Source organism: Armigeres subalbatus, chromosome 1 (genome assembly GCF_024139115.2).
Source record: "Armigeres subalbatus isolate Guangzhou_Male chromosome 1, GZ_Asu_2, whole genome shotgun sequence".
NCBI classification, from domain to species: Eukaryota; Metazoa; Arthropoda; class Insecta; order Diptera; family Culicidae; genus Armigeres; species Armigeres subalbatus.
The window spans coordinates 127812468-127837494 of record NC_085139.1 but is presented as its reverse complement, the minus strand read 5'-3'; the positions used below and the strand labels follow the sequence as shown (position 1 = coordinate 127837494).

The 25027-nt window shown below is 39.6% G+C and overlaps 1 protein-coding gene across 1 annotated transcript in view; it reads right to left on the bottom strand.

Moving 5' to 3' along the window:
• The window catches only part of LOC134205104 (protein similar), a 406085-nt gene that overhangs the window by 36764 nt on the left and 344294 nt on the right, over window positions 1–25027 (bottom strand). Inside the window, exons 8-10 of the mRNA XM_062680031.1 lie at window positions 16960–17570; window positions 10223–10910; window positions 8240–8688 (exon numbers count right to left, since the gene is read on the bottom strand). Of these exons, the coding sequence (XP_062536015.1) occupies window positions 8240–8688; window positions 10223–10910; window positions 16960–17570 (1748 nt within the window). The remainder of the gene's footprint in view (window positions 1–8239; window positions 8689–10222; window positions 10911–16959; window positions 17571–25027) is intronic.

Here is a 25027-nt window from a genome sequence, read left to right as displayed (position 1 = left end):
GGAATTCTTTTATGAAACGGAACGATAGTATTAATTTAATGGAGACGCTTGATGTTTCGCGTTTCCTTGTGTTTCAGTCAGCTGAGTGGAAAAAGCCAAGGCAATCGTTCTCCTCATCTTGATTTAATTTGTGGAGCCGTCGAGACACTTTGAATTGGTCAACTTTTATAGGAAGATTTATTGCCGACCAATTTTAGGTTTTATTATAGGGCTGTCAAAAGAAAAAGTAGACCAGTTATCTTTGCTAATTTGAGTAACTCATAAAGTAGCATTGATGAAGAACTAATTTATAATCACATGATCTCTTGAAGAAAATCGCTTTGAAAGGACACCTGTCAGTTCATAAAAAAAAATCACGATGTCATCGTCATACTACTGACTGCGGTGATTGTCAGATCTGGAGTAGTAATCAGTTATCACTGTTGTACAAAATAAGTACAAAGTCGATAAATAATATTACTTTTAAACAATTTGTATTGATAGACATAGGTTTGAACCTATAATAACTGAGAAATTTCAACCGTATGTAAACTAAATTCGATGACAAACAGTGAAGTAATTTTGAACAACGAATACAACATTTGTGATATTGTAAATGTGATATTGACGTAAAACAAATGCTTGGTTCATCCTGAAAAGAGATCTATCGAATAAAAACCTAAAATGAAACAAATCACGATTAGAACAAAAACGCCATTTTTGTTTTGTTTTTAACATCTGGAGACTTTATTTTCCATTTCAATACGTTATCCATTCGGGGAATCGCTCCTTCCTAATCCCATTTTAGTTTCCTTCCCAGTAGGAATATATTTGAATGCGCATGCGGATTAAACTCTAATAATTCTATGTGACATTTGAGTGTAGGTGTAGTGTACATCCGTGAGTCTTAATTGTCGTAATTCACCAATTTAACCATCATTTAACATTTTGCATCATTGCTCGCTTCATGCCTTAGGTTTAGGTCTGCTAATCCTTCACTAACGTCATCATTTTATTGCATCTTCGATTTATTGATATATGTTCACTGCTGGAGCGGAGTGCCTGTACGTTCTTGGTGTGTATTTGATTCGTTTGTCTTCGATTTTGAATCGTTCTGCTTTGCCCACATTCAAATCCGTTTTCTGTTTAATTTTGTTTGTTTGATTCTTTTTGTGAGGTTTTACTGTGTATAAGTTCAACTTTTGATCGCCCCATGCTATGTATATATCTTAAGATTTAAAGTAAAAACTTCCGCATTTAAGTCGTGTCTCTAGTCTTTTCGACATTTACTTCATTCTTATAATTTTCAAAGCGTTCCTTGAATTGATTCGAGTTTTATTAATCTGTTGTCATATTTACCAATGTTTTCATTAATGTTCTCATGTATTTGATTTAACTTTAAGCATTTAATTTTCTCTGCTTCACGTAATCTCCTATTGATTAAAATTTACCTTATTCATTTGTTGCTGTCTTTCTCACAGATTCATGTATCAAAATAAAGGTGATTGATTCATGATGATTGAAACTAAGGGTTATCTATCTGATTTCAACGAGGATGCGGGATAACTATAAAGGACGGAGAGTTGATGTTTAACATTATTAGTAATAACACGGGAGGAGAAGGATAAGGTCCATTAGGTTTAAAATTTTGATTGTTGGTTTGATTAGTCAGACATGTGGAACAACAGTGAACTGAGAAATTATCTCAATAAGAAACGGACAAATCGCGATAGTCATCTCGGTGGTTCAATTTGATAGACATACGTTAGAAAAGTGGCAAATTCATATTATTGAAATAAAACAGCAAAACATTGTGCTCCATTTGACAATTTTTGTTGATCTTCGAACTTAACACAAAAGAACTTTTAGTTGAAACAAAATGTTATACCCCAAAGTTGAAGTAATCATCAAATGAATTATTTAAAATTGTACTTAAATTGAATTAAAGCTTTGATTCTTTTTTTTTACGTTTTGTACGTCAAAACAGCTCTTCCTAACATTATTTCATTTAACTGTTGCATCTTTGGTATCATATTTTTCCTCCATATTTCTTCTCCCCCTTACCTCACATCGGATCAGTAACATTTATAAATATGCACATAAAAACAACCTTAACACTTACTAATCAGTTCTTTGTTTCTTTTTAGTTTTTCAATTTCAACTCGTTCGAAATACAGCGTCTCTCCCGCGTACTAACTTTTATTCGTTCGTATGTATAAAAACATTCAAATACCTATGCAGCTCCTTTTTTCTTGTTGTTTTTTTTACTAACCAACGCAACAATCCGTTTCCTCCAAAGATTCCCTCCGAAGAAAATAATAGAGGAAAACGATAAAGCGCATACCTTGGGATAAGTGTGATGTTCCGGGTGGGTTTCGCTACAACAAACTAGTTTTCAAAGCATAATTAAGAAACAAAGTGTGAACATTGATTATTTGTTTACCCTAAAAGTATTGACTTTGTCCGGAAGGGTGGGGTTTGCATTGAAGCATTGCTGTTACACATTACTTTTTTTAAATTTTAGTGTTAACATAATATTGAGAATCAGATGATTATGTTGTCTCTCGATCTAATCTACAAATTATTTTATTTCATCTAAGAGTTTTCACGTTACCAACCAGATAGCCAATAGACAAAAGGATAAAAACTCACTAAAATGACATCGTCATAAATTAAATCATTTCGTTGGCTCTGACACAACTAAAGACTGACGTCCTGCTGTGGTTTCTTTCTATTATTTGTATCACTATTTATATTGTAGCTATTTCTTTCTTTTATTTGTATCGAGTTTGTATCTTGTTTGTAATGTTATTAAAACCATTTTAGCCTGGATGTCCCTATTTTGTATTGTTCCGCTTGTATTTGTAAAGTTTGAGGTTATTTGTGGTACGTTGTCAAAATATTGTATAGAAAATAAAATACACGAATCGCTTCACTATACTGTACGAATCATTCCCTAGTGGCAGATAAACTGTGATTATGGTGTAAATAACATGAACATTTGAATGTTTATGTTTACTTATTTGTTTCGTTATCATTAGATTAGACTCAAACTGCCATTTCCGGCGTCTATTTACAAGGGTCCTAACAACTAACCTATGCGCTATTTTTGAGTAAAATAAATAGAGGTAATAAACACATCTGTCGCATCGCATAACTATGCCACTGATGACAGTGACATTCTTCCTATATCGTTCATTACCTCTATTGTAAAGTATGATTGATATCAATATCTGTATATTTATGACTTCTTCTTATTTTTTGTCGTCGATTTCGTGAGATATCTAATCTATAAAAGGGAAATAAATCATTGTTTGCAATGAACATTCTTATGAAAAAATATACCCCATTTCGGTTCCTCGTTCATCGTTCTTCAAGTTTAACGTCTTAAGTTCCACCGATTTCCTAAATTTTAGTTTGTATCTATTCAATTTGAATAATGTTCATCTTTTCTTGGAATTATATTTACAAACATTTTCCTCCGAAAATAGCAAACCAAAGACATGACCTTTAACGTTCTACTCTTACTGAAACATTTTCTCAAATATACGAATTGTCAACATTGTTTACGTTCAAACCGAAACAGAACCAATCCTCTTTCCCCAAACTCGTTTCTAGGTCCTTTTATCAACAAGCATTACCATCATTATACTGAGTTAAATTCGATATTCTCCACAACATATAAAATAAATCGATTCAGTAGGTTCGATGTTTCTAAAACAATATTTTTGGAAAATGGACTAAGAACAACGCTTTAGATTTAATAAAATTTATTGAAGTTGAATGATCGCCTACAATGAAGCTGCTCTGGTGTTTGATTGTTGTAAAATCAAAACTATCATTTGAAATTATGCTCGCTTCGAAGACTGAAAGTTTCCCACGTTTCTGGAATCCCAATTTAGTTTCATGACATTCCGTGTTTCGTTCATTGTGTATGGTGCTGAGGTAGGGCTTGATGGGGAAGTTTTTGAAGATCTTATTTATCAAACACTTGTGATATGTATCGATCCCGTGCATGTTTTAAAATAAAGAATCAAAGAGAGGAAAAATGTATGCTTTTCAAAAAGGAATTATATCCAATATTAATCTTCTACCGGGCAGATGCATTCTTCGATAGAAGGGTACATTTCTTCCCTTGCCATAAACCGAGCAAATGCCTGAATTAAAAGAAGGGACCATATATTTTATTCGTGTCTTCCTTTTTCTACAACCGAGCAAATGCCTGAGTTGAGAGAAAGAACCATATCCTCGCTTCTGTGGCGTAGCCACGGGGGTGGTTTTGGGTATAAACCCCCCCAAAGACAATTTTTGGAAGAAATTTTTTTTTTCGTAAATTTTTTTTTCAGGAGACCCACCCAAACCAATTTTCTGGCTACGCCACTGCCTCGCTTGCATTCAGCCGGGAAAATGCACCATTTGAAAGAAGGAATTATATCTTCCCTTGCCTTGAACCAAACAAATGGCTGACTTGCTTTCGGTCGGGCATTGAAAGTAAGAATCATATCTTCCCTAGCCCTAAAGTGAGCAAAAGCCAGAATTGAATGAATGAGACATATGGCCGGATGCATGCATTTTCGAAAAAAGGACCGTATATGCCTATGGCATCAACCGAGTATGTAGAATTGAAAGAATGAATCATATCCACTCTTGCCTTATGCCGGACAAGTGTATTCTTGGGAAGAAGCCATCATATCTTCCGTTGCCTTACTGAAAAAAATGCCTGAATTAAAAGAAGGAACCGGATAAATACATCCTTTGAAAGAAGGAAATATTTCCTCGCTTGCCTTGAACCGAACAAATGTATACATTAAGAATAGGAACCATATCCTATCTTGTGTTATGCCGGACAAATGCATTCTTTGGAAAAAGGAATCGTATATTCCTTTGCCATATGCCGGATAAATGTATCTTTTGAAGAAGTTGGCTTATATAGAACAAAATGTGCTTAACAAAAGATGCTTGAATCTCTTGCAATCTCTTCATTGAATTATATTGCCTTATTCGTCTAAATTTCGCCCTCAATTCACTACAATCGCAATGAACATGGACATCTATTTTAGTTATAAATACCTAATACCAAAATGTCTTTTCAATTTCTGCATCGTGATCACAAGCAAAACTAAGTCGTTACTCATTCCTACTACCACTCACAGAGTTTTAATAGATTTTTTTTCAGCCCACCTGTTTATGGAATATATAAAAGAAGTTTGATTGGAGAATTGTCGTAGTGAAAAATACGGAAGCTGGAATTGTAACATTGATTTACAATTTATTAATCAAATAACAGCGTAAATGTTCAATGACTACTGAACCTAAACGCTAGTTTCATCCCATCAGTGATGGAATGGCAGAAAAATTAAAAGCAGCTTTGCATTGCAAAATGTTTACATTTTGGTTCATCTTACTAATTAAGTCTACCACGTAAACAGACTAGGGAATAACAAACCTGGCCACGGGGAGATAAATTAATGCATCGTGAGTCTGAAATTCTAAACTAAAAATAATCAAATCGCAACTACACTGAAAGCACGGACACACCCACTTTTTCACATGTGTGCTTAACTGCGACATAACAGTCAACAATTACACCAAGTAAGTCGCAGCGCCCTACTATGTTGGTAGATACATTCCTCGCTTTGCACTCACGTGTTATACATCTCGTGCTGTTAATTGCAAGTGGCCTATCAAAATCGGAGGAAACATTAACGCCATTGAGTGCCAAAAAATGCACTAGACTGGTCCCAAAAAATAAAAATAAATGTTTGGTTAACCCCAGCGGCTTGAGTGGTGTCATTTTTTATTTAAACTTTTTTGTTACACTTGTTTCATTGTGTTTGAAATATTGATTCTGAAATGTATAAGCCTTTGCCATTGAACTGAGGCACAATTATTTTCTGGCAATCAGAAAAAATTAATTGAATTTAAATATGTTGACAATATAAAAATATTAGCAAAAAAATATGGATTACTTCCCATTTTCCTATGTATCACAAAATCTCACGGTGACGAGAAGTTAAATTAAATTAATTTTATATGTTTGAATAGCCATTTAAACTAAATATTCTTGATATACATTGCCAGCAATTTATCTCAACAAAAATACAGTTGAGATAGCGCGAAGGTTCTTTTTGAATTCTTTTTAAATAGCTTTTACTAAAATAATATTGCTAATAATTTTGAACAATGATTCATTCTCGTTTTCTTTCATTTGTATGATTCAAAACACAAACAAAATAAACATGACCATTCAGTATATAAAGCCAATGGGTTTCATTACTTTTCAACGAAATAATAATTTCATACTAATAATCCGAAGTACTTTTAACACATTTTCAGCTTGATGTAAAGTTGAGAAAGTGTAATCCAAGGAAAGAAGTCCCAAATGTTTCATTTCATTTGGTTGATCGGATTTTGTTTTACAACAGCGCAGCGTACTGCAGATCAGGCGGGTAGTGAGATTTCATTTCATATTATTACGTTGATAAAGAATCGCATGCTGATAACAACAAATGCAATCTAAAAGTTTGAATCCCTGCAATTAACACTGATAGTTGCGTAACAATCGGCAGCCTACGTTAAATATGTACAAACCTGAAAGTCCCCGAAAAATCGTTAATACGGTTTCTCAGACAAATAAATCAACCTCCAGTGCACGTTGTACTTCTGATCACTGATAATGATTATTATCTGGAATTACTCAATTGCATGTGGAGATAATTTTTAAATAAAGAGTTCGTTAGCTTTACGTGCTTATTTATAGCAATTATCGTATGAAATTTCAGAAGATAACTTTATCACTATCTCCATTATAAATTTATTAAAATAGTGAAAAATTGTCTTCGAAAACTTATATTAGTTCCGAACGAGCGGCATCACAGAGACAAGAAATGTATCTAATGTTCTGAATAAAACGATTTTTTTATGGTAACGAATTCGAAATTTGAAAACAATTCAAGGGATTTACTAAATTACTCAAACAATGCAATATGTATAGCTTAAACTTCAATCATAAATGTGCAAACACATTTCAAAGAAGAGCTAACCGATGCAGAGAAATTAGATATAAGCTATTTTCAAAGTCTGTTTCGGAAATATAAATGGAAATTCTACCAACTACAATCTATATTTTAATTTGTTTAAACATCATCGAAAAGGATTCCATTTTCTCAGTTGTTTTCAAACATTGGAATTTGCCATTCGAACAGCCGTCTTCAAATGTTCTTTACCAACAACAATCCTTCCATTTTAATTTTTTTTATCATAATCTGTACAATGATTACAACTGTTGCACTATACTTCAACCTAGTTTCAATAATGTTTGCATCGATTTGTAACTTAGTTTGCTTTGTACCATTGGGGGCTCAACGAACGAACGCGGCCGGGGCGCATTTCGTTGATCGTTCGTCTTAGTTTGTAGTTTGTATTTATGTGGTCTAATGACGATTTCATGTCTTTGTACAAATTTTTCCATTTTTTGTTCCAGTATTCATATCGCTAAAAAGGAGGAAAACCCAAAGAAAATCGGAACGAATCTGAAAAAAAGGTGAAGATCAAATGACGAAATCAGGGAACGGAAAAAAGAAATGATACGAATGTTGGAGGTATGTTTTTCGTCAACAATTTTTTATTTCAAAAGAAAAAAATGTAGTGTTTGAGGTTTGTGGTGTTCCCGAATATTTTTGCTTTTCTTATACGACTTTAACACATGTACGAGGAGAGAAATTGTCCGTGGGGATCTAGGGAACAAAAAAAAGGTTCGATTTGTTTCTACAACTAAGAAAAAACATAACAGAGTACACTTATGTGCTACTTAAATAATTAGCTTTTTATGATGATTTGTAACTTCATTCTTCTGTTTCTCTTAATATTCGCGCTCTACTAACAATAGGTGATGATGATGACTGATTTCCAACGAGAGTTTTGAATCCATATGTATATGACTAAAATTATAACAACTATCACAGTAATGGTTTTGTCTCTTTACATCTTTAGACAAGATTTCTCATTTTCTGTTTTCGTTTTTTTTTTTGCTTACTACTTTCTACTCTGAGGTCTCTCATTTACGAACGAGATGAAGCTTCGCGGGAACTAGAAAGTTTCGACGCAGGACGGCCAGACTAGCGTTAGCGTTCGTAGTGCTGCTGTCGGTGGCGCTGCTGCCCTTCGCGAAGTGGACGGCAGAGCCCCCGCAGAGAATACTACCGGGCTAGGCTTTGGCCGCCTTGCTAGGGCGGGGAAAGCAGGTATAACCGGCACTTACGTCGCATCCGCTGACGAGTAGGTTCATGAGAACTGAGTTGGATGCTTGGTCCTGCAGGCCATTAACCTTGCCGGTGGACCATCGGTGCTGTTCCGATTGGTCCAGCAACGACTTGGACTTGGCTTTGGCCTTAGCCGGCACTGGAGACGGTGCCATCAGTTGCTGTAGCAGCTGAGGCGAGGACGTGGGAGATTGCTGCTGGTTTACGGTAACGGTAGTGGGATTCGGTTTGACGCGTTTGCTGCTTCCGTCGGCAGTTTCCACGAGGGCCCGCTTGTGGGAGGTGACGCTGGAGGAATTAGTGCTGGCGACGGTATTTTTCTTGGAGACAATCGATGCGATTACATTCAACGTTTGCGCCGGTGCTGCTGTGGTTCCACTTGTGGTTGTGTTCGCTGTACCGTTCAGTTGTAGCAGATCGTTCATGGACCAGGCCTCGATCGTGTTACCTAAAAGTGAGTCAATGCAGAGTATTAGTAAACAAAGGTTTATTTTGGGTCAATCACCTAGTTTGAGTGTAGAGATGAGAAATGTGGAACTTAACGATGCTGAAATGAGCCTTTCAATAGGAGAACGTTTCAAGTGGGTGAAAATAACTTCTGCCGAAGTCTGGTTTGGGGCGTTCTTGGCGATAAATGTCAGAACTCTGCCGTTGCCGTTAGAAGATGGGACATTCCAGGTTATTTTTAACCTTTCAACAGAATCCAAATGACTATGATGTAGAGCAGTGGGAATATCAAACTGTGTAAGCCAGTCGGTAAAATTGGCTCGACGGTCGAACGAGAATGGCTTGAAGCGTCCATTGCTTTTATCCAACGCGCTTCGCATTGGGAGCGAAAATAAAAAATATGATCTTTTATCGGACAGTCAGTAGAGCAGCCAGAAAGCTATTTCAAATTAATCCATCCCAACGAGAACGTGCTGCTGTGTGGGAGTTTGTCTCGTCGCGATTGCAGTATGGTCCTGTGATTTTCTTGTGAGATGACTTCGGTTGTTTCTTGCTAGCAGCAAGCACCGAATGTTGGGAAGTTTTAATCAATTGCCTCAACAAATGATTAATCGATGTGTAAGCGGGGCGTGTTTATTAGGTGATTTTGGCAAATTTATTGTCGGCATTGTTGTTCGTGTAATCTGGTCCAACGATAGTTCAGCTTCGTTCATCGTTCAACAAACAACATATGAAGCAACATAGAACTCGAAATGAGCTATTTATGGGATTTTGAAAAGGTTGAAATGAACATAAACAAGTTTTTAATTGTATGTTTAAGGAACAAAAGATTAGTCTCAATCGTTTATTTTGACAACCAATGGTGAAAAGGAGAATATTGAATTAAGTCAGCATGTAAATTCAGTCGGGGATACCAAATATACTACGCCAGTTATAAATAATTTTCCCGTATAAATGAAAAGTTTCAGTTAAATTAAGGTATCTAGCAAAATTTTTATCGAATCGAGACATCGATCCTTGAATATGATAAAAATGTATGAAAATCACTATAAAGAAAATTGACCTCGAATAAACTTTTTGATTGGCATCAGTTAAAGGCGGAAAGCATTTATCTACGTGTAACAATTGCTTTACTAACTGGGTTTACTGACCGTTTCTTAGCAAAGACATTGTACAGCCCATCGGCATTTGGATGTAAATAAATATAAAAATACATTGTGCCCTATATATCAACAATCTTTCGTCGGAAATGCTCAGGGCAGAAACACAGCAAGAGACTTGGCTGAATTTGTATTTGAGCAGAAGGCTGATACTAAGGACGTCTGCCCACATAGCGTGGGAATGTCATTTTGAAATTCGAACAGTTGAAAGCTCTTTTCACCTACACTGAACTTCTCTGATTGGATGGAGCCGCATGGTTCTCCAGCTCATTCGTCATAAAAAGTTCCAAATTTCTCCTGAGCACCGCACCACCAGCTGAGGGGCTCGGTAACACGCCCACATGAGCGAACACTTCTCTGATTCCACGGACTTACTGTTCTTATTGAAGTTGGGCGTAATCACAACCATCGGGTGCAGCAAATTCGACGAATCAATTAGTTTCACCCGTTTGTCGGTTTCGGTTTGGACTGCGGCAGCCGTTATCACCTGATGGTGCTGTGGCTGCTGCTGATGATGGACCAAAACGTGTCGGTTACCGTTTTGTGATTGCTGCTGTTGCTGCAGCTGAATGTTGATCACATTACCTCCGCAGAGCAGTGCCGCCAGGCTGGAATCGATAGTTTTGTTGCCGATATTGCAATTGTTCTCGTTATTATTGCTGTTGGTGCCGTTGGTAAGGTCCGCGATCCGTGCGGTGACCGTGACCGACGGCGATGCTGATTTGACGGTCGAGACGGAGGTGGTAGTGGCGTTTGTTTGCGGTGACAGTGGCTGTTGGGGTTGGGTGGGAGTGTATTCTTCTTTTACCAAATATTTACCGGCGGCGGCTGCCATGGCGGCCGCTGTTGCGCTATCGACGGACACAGCCGGGGCACCCCACATTAGATCGTCGGATGTAAGAAGCGGAAGGTCGTCCACTTCGCTCATCGATATGTAAGGGGCGCGCATCGACATTGTCAAATCGTCGTCATCCATATTGAGGGTCATAAATGCAAGCTCATCCTCCGGACAGCCCGATCCGTTCGGGCTACACAGTGACGGTATACTGCTTCCTTCGGGGCTCTACGGATAGATGGAGAAAAAATAATGATTAATGTAGTTCTAATCATGAGTTATTACTGACATGGAATTAGTCAACGAGATGCGCGGAAAGAGAGGAGAAAAACTTAATAAATATTGTATACTAAGAATGAAGCGCAATCAAGATTGGTTTTGCCTCCACCGGGCGAGAAAGTGAAAGTTTCTCCTCAATTTCGTGTTGAGTTAACCTTGGCATTTCCTTTTTCGCTCCGGCCAATTCCCCCAGCCGCGTATCCCATTTTATGTGAGTAGAATATTTAGCTTGGCATCGGAAAGCGTAGAAGTGTAGTAAGAAAGAGACTGTGTTGTGGGTAAGTTTAACGTTCTATACATGGTATGGTGTACGTCTATGACATAGTGGAAAACCTTTTTCCAGATACCCGTGCAACTGACCCTTTCCCAAGCATTTCGGATGAGTTTTCATTTCTACTGAGTTTTCCTCTTCTTATCTTGTCCGCACTGATAGGAAAGGTTCAACCTAAAACAATTTTTTCCTTATAGTGAAGAACCATTCCGATGCTTTTATAGTTATGGTTAGGTCACCATGAACATTATAATCACCAAGAAAGAAAAACGAATTTCTGCTCCCTTCGTAAAGGAAAGTCTATTTCTTGCACAAAATAATACCCTTGGTATGTTTTCAGACTTGCAACTAATACCCTTTTACGATTATTGCTTTAGGAAAACATTTTTCAAATGTAGTTTATATGCACAAGGGTTAATTTAATTTTTTTTTTCCTAAAACACATAATTCATCAAACAGAACGTATGAAAAAGTCTTTTACGATGCTACTCATTAAAATTAGTCCGGTTCAAACCAATTCTGGTATGTACAACAGCCCGAATTAGGTGCGCCATGTGCCTGGTAAAGTTTTGCAATGAACACAAACAATTAACACCTCCTTCAATTTGTGCAAACTCGTTCACAAACAGCGACATTTAATAAAGACTAGCTAAATGACATAACAGCGCATTTAGAATAGGGTTCCTTCCCTTCGACGCACTACTACTGGCCGCTGGGATGTTGAATCGTGTGTAGCTTTAACTCTATGATGATAAGAAGTACCCCCAAGCTAATATTGGAAAGAAACTCGCACTCGCACCTTGCCCGACTGACTTACTAATTGACTGACTGCCCCAAGGTGGTATTAAGGTAGTATTTTCCCCCGTTTCAGCAAGCTCAGGCAAACTTGGACTTGCTCTAGGAAGGTGGGTGATTGAAGATTGTGTTTATAGCTGCTTGACACGAGAAGCCAACACGTGACGAGTCGTACAGAGAGATAGTATCTGTGTTCTTTGTCCTTAAAACCAATGGTTTTCTACGTTGTCGTTATCAAAACGTTCGCTTTTAAAATTTTGGAATACTTTAATAGAATACAAAATGAAAATCGTTCCGTATATTTATATAAATTGATGTTGTGTTTAAAAGGAAAAGCAAATCTTTAATAGTAATGTGCGAAATGAGATGTCTGAGATATGAAAATAAAAAGATTGATGTGATTAAATGAATGAGAAAACTTTGCGCTACGCGATTTAAACATCGTCATTGTTCAGACATCATTTTGTTGTATGCTAAACGTCTACAGCTATTACTTATCATTGTTTTTGAAAATGTCAGACGCTACTACTATGTACTTTACTTTACATAGTTTCAATGAAATCATTTCCATCATTTCCAAAATCTGCTTAAAAAATTTCCATTTTTCAGAAATTTTAAACATTTTTGAGTATTTTTTTTTGTTGCGCACTAAGATGAAACGCAAAAACTCGAATGGAAGTTGACCGCTAGTTGCGAAACAGGAATTTAACAATCATTCTCGATTGTATCAACGTTTACGACTACAATTGCAAGTCATATCAATTTATCAACTTTTCGCAAATTAATGGTACTTCGATAACGATAAAGAAATACTGGACCAACAGTGATAAGAGTGTTGTGGTAAAAGTATAACATTTGAAATATTGACTGTTGGCCGATAACGCATAGTCAACAGAATTTCGTGAATGAACCTTCACCTAAACAATCTGCGTCAACTTGCTTTGCGTCCTTTTTTGGCTTTGTAACGATGCTATATAATTGGATTACGCCAGCAGCTACGGGTTACTAAACTTCAATCTAGCATTATATTATCCGACACTGAAAAGCTGATGTCCGTTTTAAGCAACAATTAGCCTGAATTACGTTTATTCAATTATAAATAAGCATACATTATCGACTGATTTTTCGCCATAAAACAGGGGCAGCTAGTTGCCGCTGCATATAGGTACCGCAGAGTTTTCTTCGTTATGTCTCCATCAATTTTAATTGTCGCTGGCTACGAACATAACAGCGATAATTATCACCACGGTCGAAACGAGAGCCGATCGCGCACGGTACGTGTTTGCGTATCACAAACAACTGAAACAACCGCCGCCAGTCAACCAGAATAAACAACATCCGATTCGCATATTTAAGTTGGACAGGCCGAACTGATCCGCTCGCGAGAGTTATCATTAGATGGATGTGCGATATAGTTTTTCCGCTGCACTTTGCTGAAAGGTGATATGTTTTAGAACGTTCAAAACATACAATGAGGCAGTTAAGAACGAAAGATTTCGTCAAAAAAGACAAAAAAGTTGTAAGGACCTTCAAAGAGTGACGTTTCTTTGGAACCCAGCTGGACAACGCAGCAGAGGCAGGCCCAGAGGCTTATGGCGGCGTGGTCCCCATAAAGAAATTAAAGAAGTCGACCGAAATCTAATTTTTTAACCTTTCAAGAGGTTCGGAAGCCTTTTTTCAACAAGCTCGAAAGCCTCCTTTCAAGACTCTCGGAAGGTTCTTTTCAAAAGGCTCATTTTAAGAGGCTCGAAAGCTTTAATTCAAGAGGTTCGGAAGCCTCCTCCAAGAGGATCGGAAACCTCCTTTTAAGAGGCACGGAAGCCTTCTTTCAAGAGGCTCGAGGGCCTCCCTTCAAGAGGCTCGATGGCCTCCTTTCAAGAGGCTCAAGGGCCTCCTTTCAAGATGCTCGAGGGCCTCCTTTCAAGAGGCTCGAGGGCCTCCTTTCAAGAGGCTCGAGGGCCTCCTTTCAAGAGGCTCGAGGGCCTCCTTTCAAGAGGCTCTGGGGCCTCCCTTCAAGAGGCTCGAGAGCCTCATTTCAAGAGGCTCGAAGGCCTCCTTTCAAAAGGCTCGAGGGCCCCCTTTCAAGAGGCTCGAGGGCCCCCTTTGAAGAGGCTCGAGGGCCTCGAGGGCCTCCTTTCAAGAGGCTCGAGGGCCCCCTTTCAAGAGGCTCGAGGGCCTCCCTTCAAGAGGCTCGAGGGCCTCCTTTCAAGAGGCTCGAGGGCCTCCTTTCAAGAGGCTCGAGGGCCTCCTTTCCTTTCAAGAGGCTCAGAAGCCTCCTTTCAAGAGGCTCAGGCCTCCTTTCAAGAGGCTCAGAAGCCTCCTTTCAAGAGGCTCAGGCCCTCCTTTCAAGAGGCTCAGAAGCCTCCTTTCAAGAGGCTCAGGCCTCCTTTCAAGAGGCTCAGGCCTCCTTTCAAGAGGCTCAGGCCTCCTTTCAAGAGGCTCAGGAAGCCTCCTTTCAAGAGGGCCTCAGGCCTCCTTTCAAGAGGCTCAGCCTCCTTTCAAGAGGCTCAGAGCCTCCTTTCAAGAGGCTCAGAAGCCTCCTTTCAAGAGGCTCAGAAGCCTCCTTTCAAGAGGCTCGAGGCCTCCTTTCAAGAGGCTCAGGCCTCCTTCAAGAGGCTCAAGCCTCCTTTCAAGAGGCTCAGAAGCCTCCTTTCAAGAGGCCTCAGAGCCTCCTTTCAAGAGGCTCAGAGCCTCCTTTCAAGAGGCTCAGGCCTCCTTTCAAGAGGCTCAGAAGCCTCCTTTCAAGAGGCTCAGGAAGCCTCCTTTCAAGAGGCCTCAGAAGCCTCCTTCAAGAGGCTCAGGCTCCTTTCAAGAAGCCTCCTTTCAAGAGGCTCAGAAGCCTCCTTTCAAGAGGCTCAGAAGCCTCCTTTCAAGAGGCCTCAGAGCCTCCTTTCAAGAGGCTCAGAAGCCTCCTTTCAAGAGGCTCAGAGCCTCCTTTCAAGAGGCTCGGAAGCCTCCTTTCAAGAGGCTCGGAAGCCTCCTTTCAAGAGGCTCGGAAGCCTCCTTTCAAGAGGCTCGGAAGCCCACTTTCAAGAAGCTCGGAAGCCTCCTTTCAAGAGGCTCGGAAACTTCCTTTCAAGAAGTCTCCTTTCAAAAGACTCGGAAGCCTCCTTTCAAAAGGCTCGGAAGCCTCCTCTCAATAGGCTCAAAAGCTTCCTTTCAATAGGCCCGGACGCCTGCTTTCAAGAGGCCCGGAAGCCTACTTTCAAGAGGCTCGGAAGCCTCTTTTTAAGAGGGCAGAAAGCCTTTTTTCAAAAAGTTAGGAAGGCTCTTTTTAAGAGGTTCGAAAGCCTACTTTCAAGTGAATCGGAAGCCTCCTTTCAAGAGCCTCGGCTTCTTCTAAGAGGGTTGAAAGCATACTTTCAAGAGGTTCAGAAGCATCCTTTAAGAATGCAAAGGAAGCCTTCTTTAAGGTAGCTCAAAAGCCACCATTCAAAATGCACGAAAGCCTCTCTACAAGAGGCTCAGGAGCTCGGAATTCTTCTTTCAATAGGCTCAGAAGCATCTTCTCAAGATGCACAGGAAGTGATGCAAAAGCCGCCATTCAAGAGACTCGAAAGCCTCTCTACAAGAGGCTAAGAAGCCTTTTATCAAGAGCTGCGGAAGCCTACTTTGAGATTTAGAAGCTCTCTTCAAGTGGTTCGGAAGCCTCCCTGCAAGGGGCTCGAAATTATTCTTTAAGGAGACTTGGAAGCCTTCTTTCAAGAGGGGGTACCTCAATTAATGCAAAAGTTTGAAGGGGTACCTCTCAAGAAAAAGGTTGACAACCGCTGATCTAAGAGACACCAGAACAATCAAATAAATCCGTTTCAAAGGTAATTCTCTGAAATTTTCTAAATTATTTTTGGTCTATGGTCTTCTTAAAAGTTGAGCTATAGTCAAAATGGTGACCCAATTATACACATTGCCTTTTTTATCATAAGGGTAAAGGAAGAGAAAATTCAAGCAAATAAAAGTAAACAACAAATTGAAATGAAATTATTCATCTTCATATTAATTTCAGTTTAAATTAAAAAAGTGAATAGTTTAGTAGATAAGATCAAAATACACAGGATTTTGTTTTTACACGATTTTTTTTCGCTCGTATTTTTGATCGTGTGACTAACCTTATATGATGCAGCATATGAAAGTAGTGACAAAAAACGGCGAATTGAACTGCCAAGGATGAGAAAGGTAGCATCACCGTTTTGGTTGATGGATAGTTTTTTTATTCTCAATTTTATCGTTATCTTAGCACTGAGGCGGCCAGTGAGATGATTAGCGCGTTTTTCGTCGTCTCGTTGTCGCGGTCCGTGTGTTTGTCGTTACCGTCCATATAGTAGCTGATTATGTAAATTTGTGCAACTGGGCAGAGCAAGGCAGCAGTCGCAAAACCTTGCAGGTCGTGAGGCCTTGTTGGTGCTAATCGCTTTAACATCAGTTAGTTTTTCTGACACACGTTAGGGGCTTGAAGGGCGGACTTTGTATTAAAACGGCTCTCAAATGGGAAAATATTATCCCAATCATAGAGGACAATTTAGAAGGAAGAGGACTGAAGCACTTTTAACCAAATTCCCCTCTAAAATATTAGGTTTACATACTAACTACCATTTGTATGGAAAAGGTTGTTTTGCTAATATTCTAGACAAGATCAGCATTAGGTAATTATTCACTGTTACTAGCAATCAGGGAACTGCTTCACACTTAATTTTAGTTTGTCGCCTGGATTTTCTAGCGGGTAGCCAAACAAACAAAAAAAAAACAAATAAAAAAATCTGGGTCAAAGGGGAAATTACGAAAAGCAAAATTTGTTGTTCAGGAACCTCTTGACCTAATATGTCAAAATACACTCCTCGAAATCTACTAAAAATAATATTAACAAAATTCAGATTTGGCGCATCTCGTTGATTAAAAACCCATTAGTGATTAAACAAGTTCTATATGAGTACTCACCTTGGACAGACCGGGCGACAGTAAATGCTGCGGTGAGTGGTTGATCTCGGTGATTTCATCGCGGTAGTTGATGAAGGGATCATTACTCGGTCCGGAAACAATCGTTGTCTGTACCGAGTTGAGGCCACCGGTCGTACAAACGTTGCCATTATGTGACACGATCGACGAGCCCGCCGATCCAATACCCGACGTTACCGATGAAAGGGAGGACAGATTCGACACTGAGCTTGGCGAAGACGACGACGGAACAGCTGATATCGAAGCTGACGATGACGATGGAGACGATGACGCGGATGAATGGCTACTGTTGCTGTTGGGGCTGTGATGGATGTGCTGGGACATGATGGCGTTTGAGAGCGATCCGACGGTTGCCACGGTCGAATCATTGATGGTGATTGGGGACGCGACCGATATGCTGGAATTGGAACGGAGCTGGTGGTCGGTACTGTCCAGGGAGCTAAGATCATCCTGAAGCAGCGATGTGTAATTGTCGGGAATCATGAAATCGTCGAACACATCATTGAAGAATGGACCACCTTCTTCCAGCGGAATACACGCGTCGCCAGCCGTCGGAGCCAGATGGGTTAGATCGTCCGGTTCATCTTTAAGCACTGGAAACGCGTGGAGAGAAAAGAAGAAATGTTAATTCACATTTACGAGTGTAAAATTTATGATCCCGAACCGTGAATGACAGCAATCGGCAAACAGTTCGTACGCTTTAACAGTGCTATTTTTGGATTGAAGCGCAGTTTCCAGCAGAGGAAATCTCAATCCAGTTGCTGCAGCTCGAGTATGAGTGAAACATTTTTAAAGTCTCTTCCCCAGAGCCACCCAATTTTATCGGTACGAAAGTAGCTGACCTAAAGAGACAGATGAGGGTTCATCGGTAATAATGTGTCCGAAATTCGGACATAAAGAGCCAGTCCAGCTTCACGCTAAATTACTCGCATCCTGAGTCGGTGCGAGAGGAAGCTCATTGGAAGCTGGTAGTAAGGGGATAAAATGGGAGCCGACCAATATTGAGATGCAATCTCCCAACGTTGTTTGCCTTCACCGAAAGTGGATATCACGTGATGATAGAAAAAATGCGTTCGTCGACGGGGATTGCTTGGGGGATTGTTCAAAAACTATGTTCACCCATTCTTCAACATTCCTTACAACTTCTTTACATTGGCTCCAATTCGATATAAATGCAAAACGTGTCCAGATCGATTTGTATTAAACGTAATTTATCAACGTACCCCCCGATGTGGAAAAGGGAATGAAAATTGAGATTTTCCCTACATCGTTCCTTCTTCAGGGACCACAGTGGCGAAAGCTGGCGGCTGTTGAAGTAGGGGAAGTGATTTGTAGAAGTTGAAGGGCGGCTGGGGGAGAACATAAAAGTCAGCTTTAATCCCGTGGTAAAGTGATTCGTAGACACTGGCATGATGAAGTGAAAAACGAAGTTGGTGATTTTCTTCTAGAATGTTTAAATTTGGTTGTTGATCAAATTTTTTTCAATTTTTTTGTCTTAATTTACTGATTTTACTGGATGTAAATAATGCGGGTTTTCCCTTGAATTTTTGCCTTTCTCGTACACTAAGTGTACGTAAAGGCTATAATATTGCTACAAAAACAAAATTTTGATAGGAGGCCCGGAGGGCCGATTTTCATATACCGATCGACTCAGCTCGACGAATTGAGGTGATGTCTGTATGTGTGTATGTATGTATGTGTGTGTGTGTATGTGTGTATGTGTACAAATTTTGTAGACACACTTTTTGGAACTTAGCATTATACGATTTACTCGCAACAAGTTGCATTCGATGGGGAATGCGGTCCCATTGTTTGCTATTGAAAATTGGCTCGATCGGACATTGCATTTCGGAATTATTGAAAAATCATTGTTTTTTTCCAAGGGTCCCCCCTTGGAAAAAAAATTCAAAACCGAAAAAAAAAATTTTTTCCGAAAATGGTGACAATACATTTTATCTAATGCAAAAACATGCAAAATGATCGAAAAAATGTGATCTATTCTCCTAAAGAGCTTTTTTGACCTTTCTAATGTGATTCTTTCAATATATTTTATAATACACGAGAAAGGCATCATCACTGCTAGGTGGATTAATCTGGGTTTTTTCTTATGGCATTGTTTTTTTTCACAATAACAGCGATAAATGTATTAATTTAGTTTTCACTGGATGACGCAAAGGCAGTACAGGAAGTTATCTGAGTAGTAACTTCTGTTTACTTCAACATTGTAACATGCCTTTGTTCTCATCCTGGAATCGAGTACCAATATCATAACGATAAAATAACCCTCCACATTTTTCGACAACCTTACAATGACTCGGTCATCGGTGTCGACGACGGAGAATGGGAAATCGATGAACTACTTTTCCCACAAAAGGCAAAAAGACTGATACGGCTGATACCTGACTTTCATATGGCATTATGGCACGACAGACACCAACTAGTCAGGCACTGCGGCGCTCCAGTGCGAGGGTATTGTTCTTCGTCATCTGAGTAAGACGAATGGCATCTGATGCTGGATTTTTCCATTCGAGTGTAGTAATCCAGCCCGGTAGCGGTGTCTCGTGTGGCCACTTTCTGCGAAGCGAAGTGTACTTTTTACCGCACCACAAAGTCCTCACAAGAAGGTGCGAGACGAACGAATGATGATAAGGCTGCAATATTTTTGGCATAAAACGACCAAGGAGCACAATAGTGGCAGCTTGTTAGCTGAAAGTGGAACGGTAGTAGGTACACAGATGATTGAGTGCGAAGTGATGAGCTTTCGCAGTGACTTTTTACTGCTATTAAATTTAACGAAGTACCTTATTCCGTAAAAAGCTTTAAGACCGTTTAAAAATGTCTTAAATTTTGCGCTATATAATATAAGCATGATACGAAATTCTTTTAACTTGGATTTGTTAAAACGATACCCATCTGTGTACGAAACGAATTGTCGAACTGTATTTGATATAAAAATTAACATGTTCACTACTAATTCACATACGTGCAAATCAAACATATTTTGTGTAAAGTAAATATGCAAGGTACTAACAAATAGTTTATTGCATTTATTTTTTTGCGGTTGAGTGCAAAATAAGTGCCAATTATTACGTTTGATTCAAACATAATTATCACCTAAAATACGTTCGACCGATGTACACTACTGCACCGAAGATTCAGAAAAAAAATTAAACTCAAGTGTCTGTACGTAGTTTACGGGTATTTGTGTCGAAATGTGGTTTCTCCTGAAGAAGGACGCTTTTGATAACGCGGAAAATTCTCCACTGGGTGTTGTGTAATGCCCCGTCCGTTGTCTAATGCTAGGTGCGGAAGTGCTATAAGACGGTGATCCTGTATTTATTAATGTAAATGATCAATCTGGTTGTAGCGCGTCCAGAAAACCGAATTTAATTTCGAATCAAATGGGGTCTAATTTACTCCTGTAAGCATTGGGTAGCCAATCCGTAATTAACGAGCTCATTTTTTTGGTTTGGTCTCGATTTCTTGGGCGTGTAGAATCTCAGTAATATTGATCATCATTTCCTTTATATTTCCTAATCCCTAATGAACCTTAATCAGCATTTCAAAACCAATAATTTCTTTAAAACAATCAGCATTCAGCTGTTGTCCTGCTTTTAAATTTATTGTTATCGTTTGAAAGTTATTCAAATAGACAATTTGAAAACTTTCAAAATTGCTCCACAAAAGTCTATTTCTTACAGATAGACAAGGTATACGATTATGGACATTATGCTACTAACAATAACAAATACACGAACACAAGAGCCAAATACTGACCACAGGGAGTTTTGGTTTTTATTGGGCAATCATCTCTCCGCTTTCCGCCACACCGAAAGAATCCCGAACCCCAGTACCACACTAATTCAGCACATTGGCATCCAAAAAGAGAAAACGGCGGCGGCGGCAACTAAGGTTCACAAACGGTATCTTCAATTGGATAAAAATGTCATTACGTCCAGCTAGCAAGTCAGTCAGTCAGTCGTCTGTCGGTCGGTCGACCATTTCAACCAGACCCATAAACTTCTCCCAATTCATAGACAGGACTGGGCCAAATCGAGAAACTTTTGTCAGTTGTAAGGTATATGGATCATGGTTGGAAGCAAACAAGGAAGCAATAAGATTCGGCGATGAAAGCGAACCGTGCCGATTCCTTTATCCATTCGACGTTGACACCCTTGATTGTGGAATCCAACACGGGTCGCGACGGCGATGATGAGGACGACTCAGTTGCGTAATACGTGGCTATGCGTGCCACAAATTCCTAATCGTAAGGAAGTGCGATAAGATTTTCACCCCGCGATGGTGATTATGGAAGCAGATCTAGGGGGGGAATATTTCCCCAGAGGAGCACAAATAGTACAAAATATCATCCAATGCCGGAGAACAGTGGCGTAGCCAGAAAATTGGTCTGGGGGGGGTTTCTGAACATTATTTTTTTCGAAAAAAAAAATTTCTTCCAAATATTTTGCCTCTGGGGGGGGTTTTGTACCCAAAACCACCCCCGTGGCTACGCCACTGCCGGAGAATGTGGGACACATTTTATCTAACGAGAAGTATCTCCGAGTTTGAAGAAAGCGTCATTTCGTATTCTGCACGGGTCAGCATATTGGATTGATTGGAAGTTGAAACGTATTTGCGAGATCAGTCAAGAGTTTTTTGAAATTTGTAGAGTCAGAAACTTGTAAATCAGAAAAAAAAAATAATATCAAAGTTTGTTGATTCTCTCATACTTTCTACCGAATTTTGTTTTGTATTCACCCAAGAGATGCCCAAAAATTTAATTTCTTGTATTTCGTTCAGCTTACCAGATGTAATCCATTGTCTAACGTCAGTAGATGATAGATAACACGATAACTAGACAACTGTTTTTATTCTCGAGGGAACCATATGGAAGCGTTGGTCGATTTTGTGCCTGGGTGGTGCCACGGTGTCTACGATAACACATCAAACCGAATGTCTAGTGCCACAACTACGTCGCCGTTAAGCCAGACATAAACTGATACGTTCCGGTCGAATGATATTTACGAAACGTCTAAAACTGCTGACCCAAGTTAAGAATGTGCGTGGAAAAACAAGGGCGGAAAAGATAACACTTGCCTATAGTAAAACTATACGCATCAGTAAATCTGTCTATCCAATTAATGTCGAAGTGGTGGGAATCGGGATCAAGTTATGGAGGGGCCATACGATTTATCGTGTTTATCTGCGTGCGAAATGTCTACATTAAGTGATTACTGAAATCGGAACCAAGGGTTGATGTTACTGATTCGATTTAAATGCTAATGTGGTTCCCATTGATCGGATGCTCTAAACTTCACTTTAAATTTGTAACAATCGTTTTTGTCTCCACCGGTTGGAGACGAAAATATCTTCCAATCCGAGTCGGGATCTTTACGTGTCCAATAACCAACGCACGACTTTCTCTTACACATAAAATGTCGCCGTATTGCACAAATTGAGGTATCTTTCCGTAATCTGCAGCCGCCCCGGGTGGGCGCTTCAATCCACGTGCTGTCATTTATCTACGAAACTGTCAAGAACTTCGACGAGTGGCAGTGTGTAAATATAGAAATGGATGCTCGAAAAATAACAACAGCAGGTCGGCTTTGTTGATGGTGTCGTGCTGCTGCCGAGAGAAGAAACTTCAAGTAAAACACGGGGTCTGCGATGACACCATGATAATATAATTCTGACAATGCGTGAGGATTGAATGCAGGAGGCGGGGGGAGGGGGTGTTTATCTGAAATCTCGTGGCTGCAACTTGAACTGTTACAGCAGTGCAAATTGGTGACAAAAAGTGAAAAGATTGATTTTTGTCCCCTAAGAAAAAAATCAAGTTGATTGCCTATTCTACTTTGCATCTTTCTGTACGGGTTGTGTGGTTTGTATAAATTGTTTTAATGAGTTGAGAAGCCACGTCGGGTCATATATTTATAGCGAAAAGACAAAAGCAGTAAGACGCTTCGAAATATTTTTGTTTTTTCTTGTTTACTTACTTACTCGAATTTGTGCAAGAACCTACAAACAAATAAAAACTGTACCCGAAGTAAGTGAGACATGAAGCGAGATGAAAATTTGGCTGAAATCAGCCAAAAATGTTCACCCTTGTAGAATTTTATCTCAAATGGCCAAGTTATCGAAATGGCATCGGACCAAATGCAGACTCCCCAAAAAGTTACATAGGGTGGCTGGGTTCGATTCCCGGTGCCGGTCTAGGTTTTTAAATTGTCTCAACTTTCCTGGGCATAGAAGTATCATCGTGTTAGCATCATGATATACGAATGCAAAACTGGTAACTTGGCTTAGAAACCTCGTGGTTAATAACTGTGGAAGTACTGAATGAACACTAAGCAGCGAGGCGGCAATGTCCCAGTGGGGGATGTAAATCTATTAATAATAATAAGAAGAAGATACAATTCTTGAAAAAGAGTCTTACCTAGTTTTTATGCACATTTTGGTAGTTTTTTTTTACAGAATTGTGAGAAAATCTCTCGTCCGCTAGTTGGGTGCAAAGAATTGTTCAAGCGTCGACAGAATCTTTTGATCAACAATGTGACAAAGAAAACGGATGTCGGCCTATTTCCACACGAGTGTGATGACCAACGATGTTCAGAAAGGCGACTTCCACACCTGGACCCCACATATCGTCCCCATCAACAACAGGACCGGGCCATACGGACATACTTCCTATCCGGAACAGGGAAAGTTTTATCATAGCATAGCTGGGTAAATTGGCACAACTTGCCAATGAGGAGCGCTGCACGAAGCATGAGGTCTGAGTGAAGTTCGTTGCTCAAACTTTGGAGTATACAGAATACCATTTATACTAATTCTGCTGTACTCTGTCGTATGAGGTGAACAAGAAATCGTGGAGTTGGCATCTCATTAAGCGCCCAGGTACAATCTACACTTATGAAGTGCGAACCTATAAATCACAGGATAAGCGTTGCAAGCTTCAAACACGGAGTAAACAAAGAGTACTTCTACAGCCAACTCAATTTAAGACAAAATTCCGATTGGTGATATCAAAATCAATATCAATACAAAAATCCAACAATTCGAGATAAGGGTACATCATGGGAGGCCCGGAGGAATAAACGAAATGCCGATCTTGGGTTAGCTATTCGTCCATCGATCAGTGGACAAGTTCACGTGGTTCTTTTCTTACGGCTTTATCAAAAATTAACTCAACCTCATCTGTGTTAGCAGAAAATGGAAACAGAGTGGTGTTGACAATAGACATAGTAACGATATCGGATATGATTATCACCTCCTCATCAGCACAGGCAAACTTCACATATTGGTTGACAGGTGGAAAGTTAGACGACGGCGCAACAAACGCCAACTGGAAGATGCCGCAAAAAAAAGAAGTCGTTCGTTGAATTACTTGTGACTCGTGCATTAGATATTCGTAAGGTGGATACATGGAAGACCAAAGATGTAGATGAAGAAAAGAAGTCAAGCTCAAGACGCGATGAAACGATCAAGAACCAGAGCATCCAGAGTATTACCCGAGTAGCACACTTATCATATAACGGTCACTATGACTTATATACTACCAAATCCAGTCACATTTAAGTTGCTGCAACAAAATTGATGAGATCTGTGCTACTAGGGTAGCCAGTTTTAGCTCGGCTCTGTAAAGGAGTTGAAGCGCTCATGGTGATCGTATTTTTCTCGCTGACGAAGGCGATAAATCCGTATCAACCTTGGACATTCGTATCTTCTACGATATCTTACGACGCCGAAACGTGGCAAAAATGAATGCAGCAATGCCTATGAAAGTCACGACTGATGAGGTAGGATGAATCGAGCACTTCCCCAAAATAAAACCGTTGGAAGTGAACACGGACACCACTTATAGCTTTACAGTAGCTAGGCTATCAGTGGACAATGTAGAAAGTTGTGAGGGAGTATTCCAAATCCTAAAAGCAAACCAGTTTTATTAAAGCATAAGCTTTATGAGTTTTGAAAAAAGCTTAAAACAAAAAAAAAACGCTTATTTTATTCAATCCTGATGCACATAAGTTTGGGAACGATGTAAATCTCA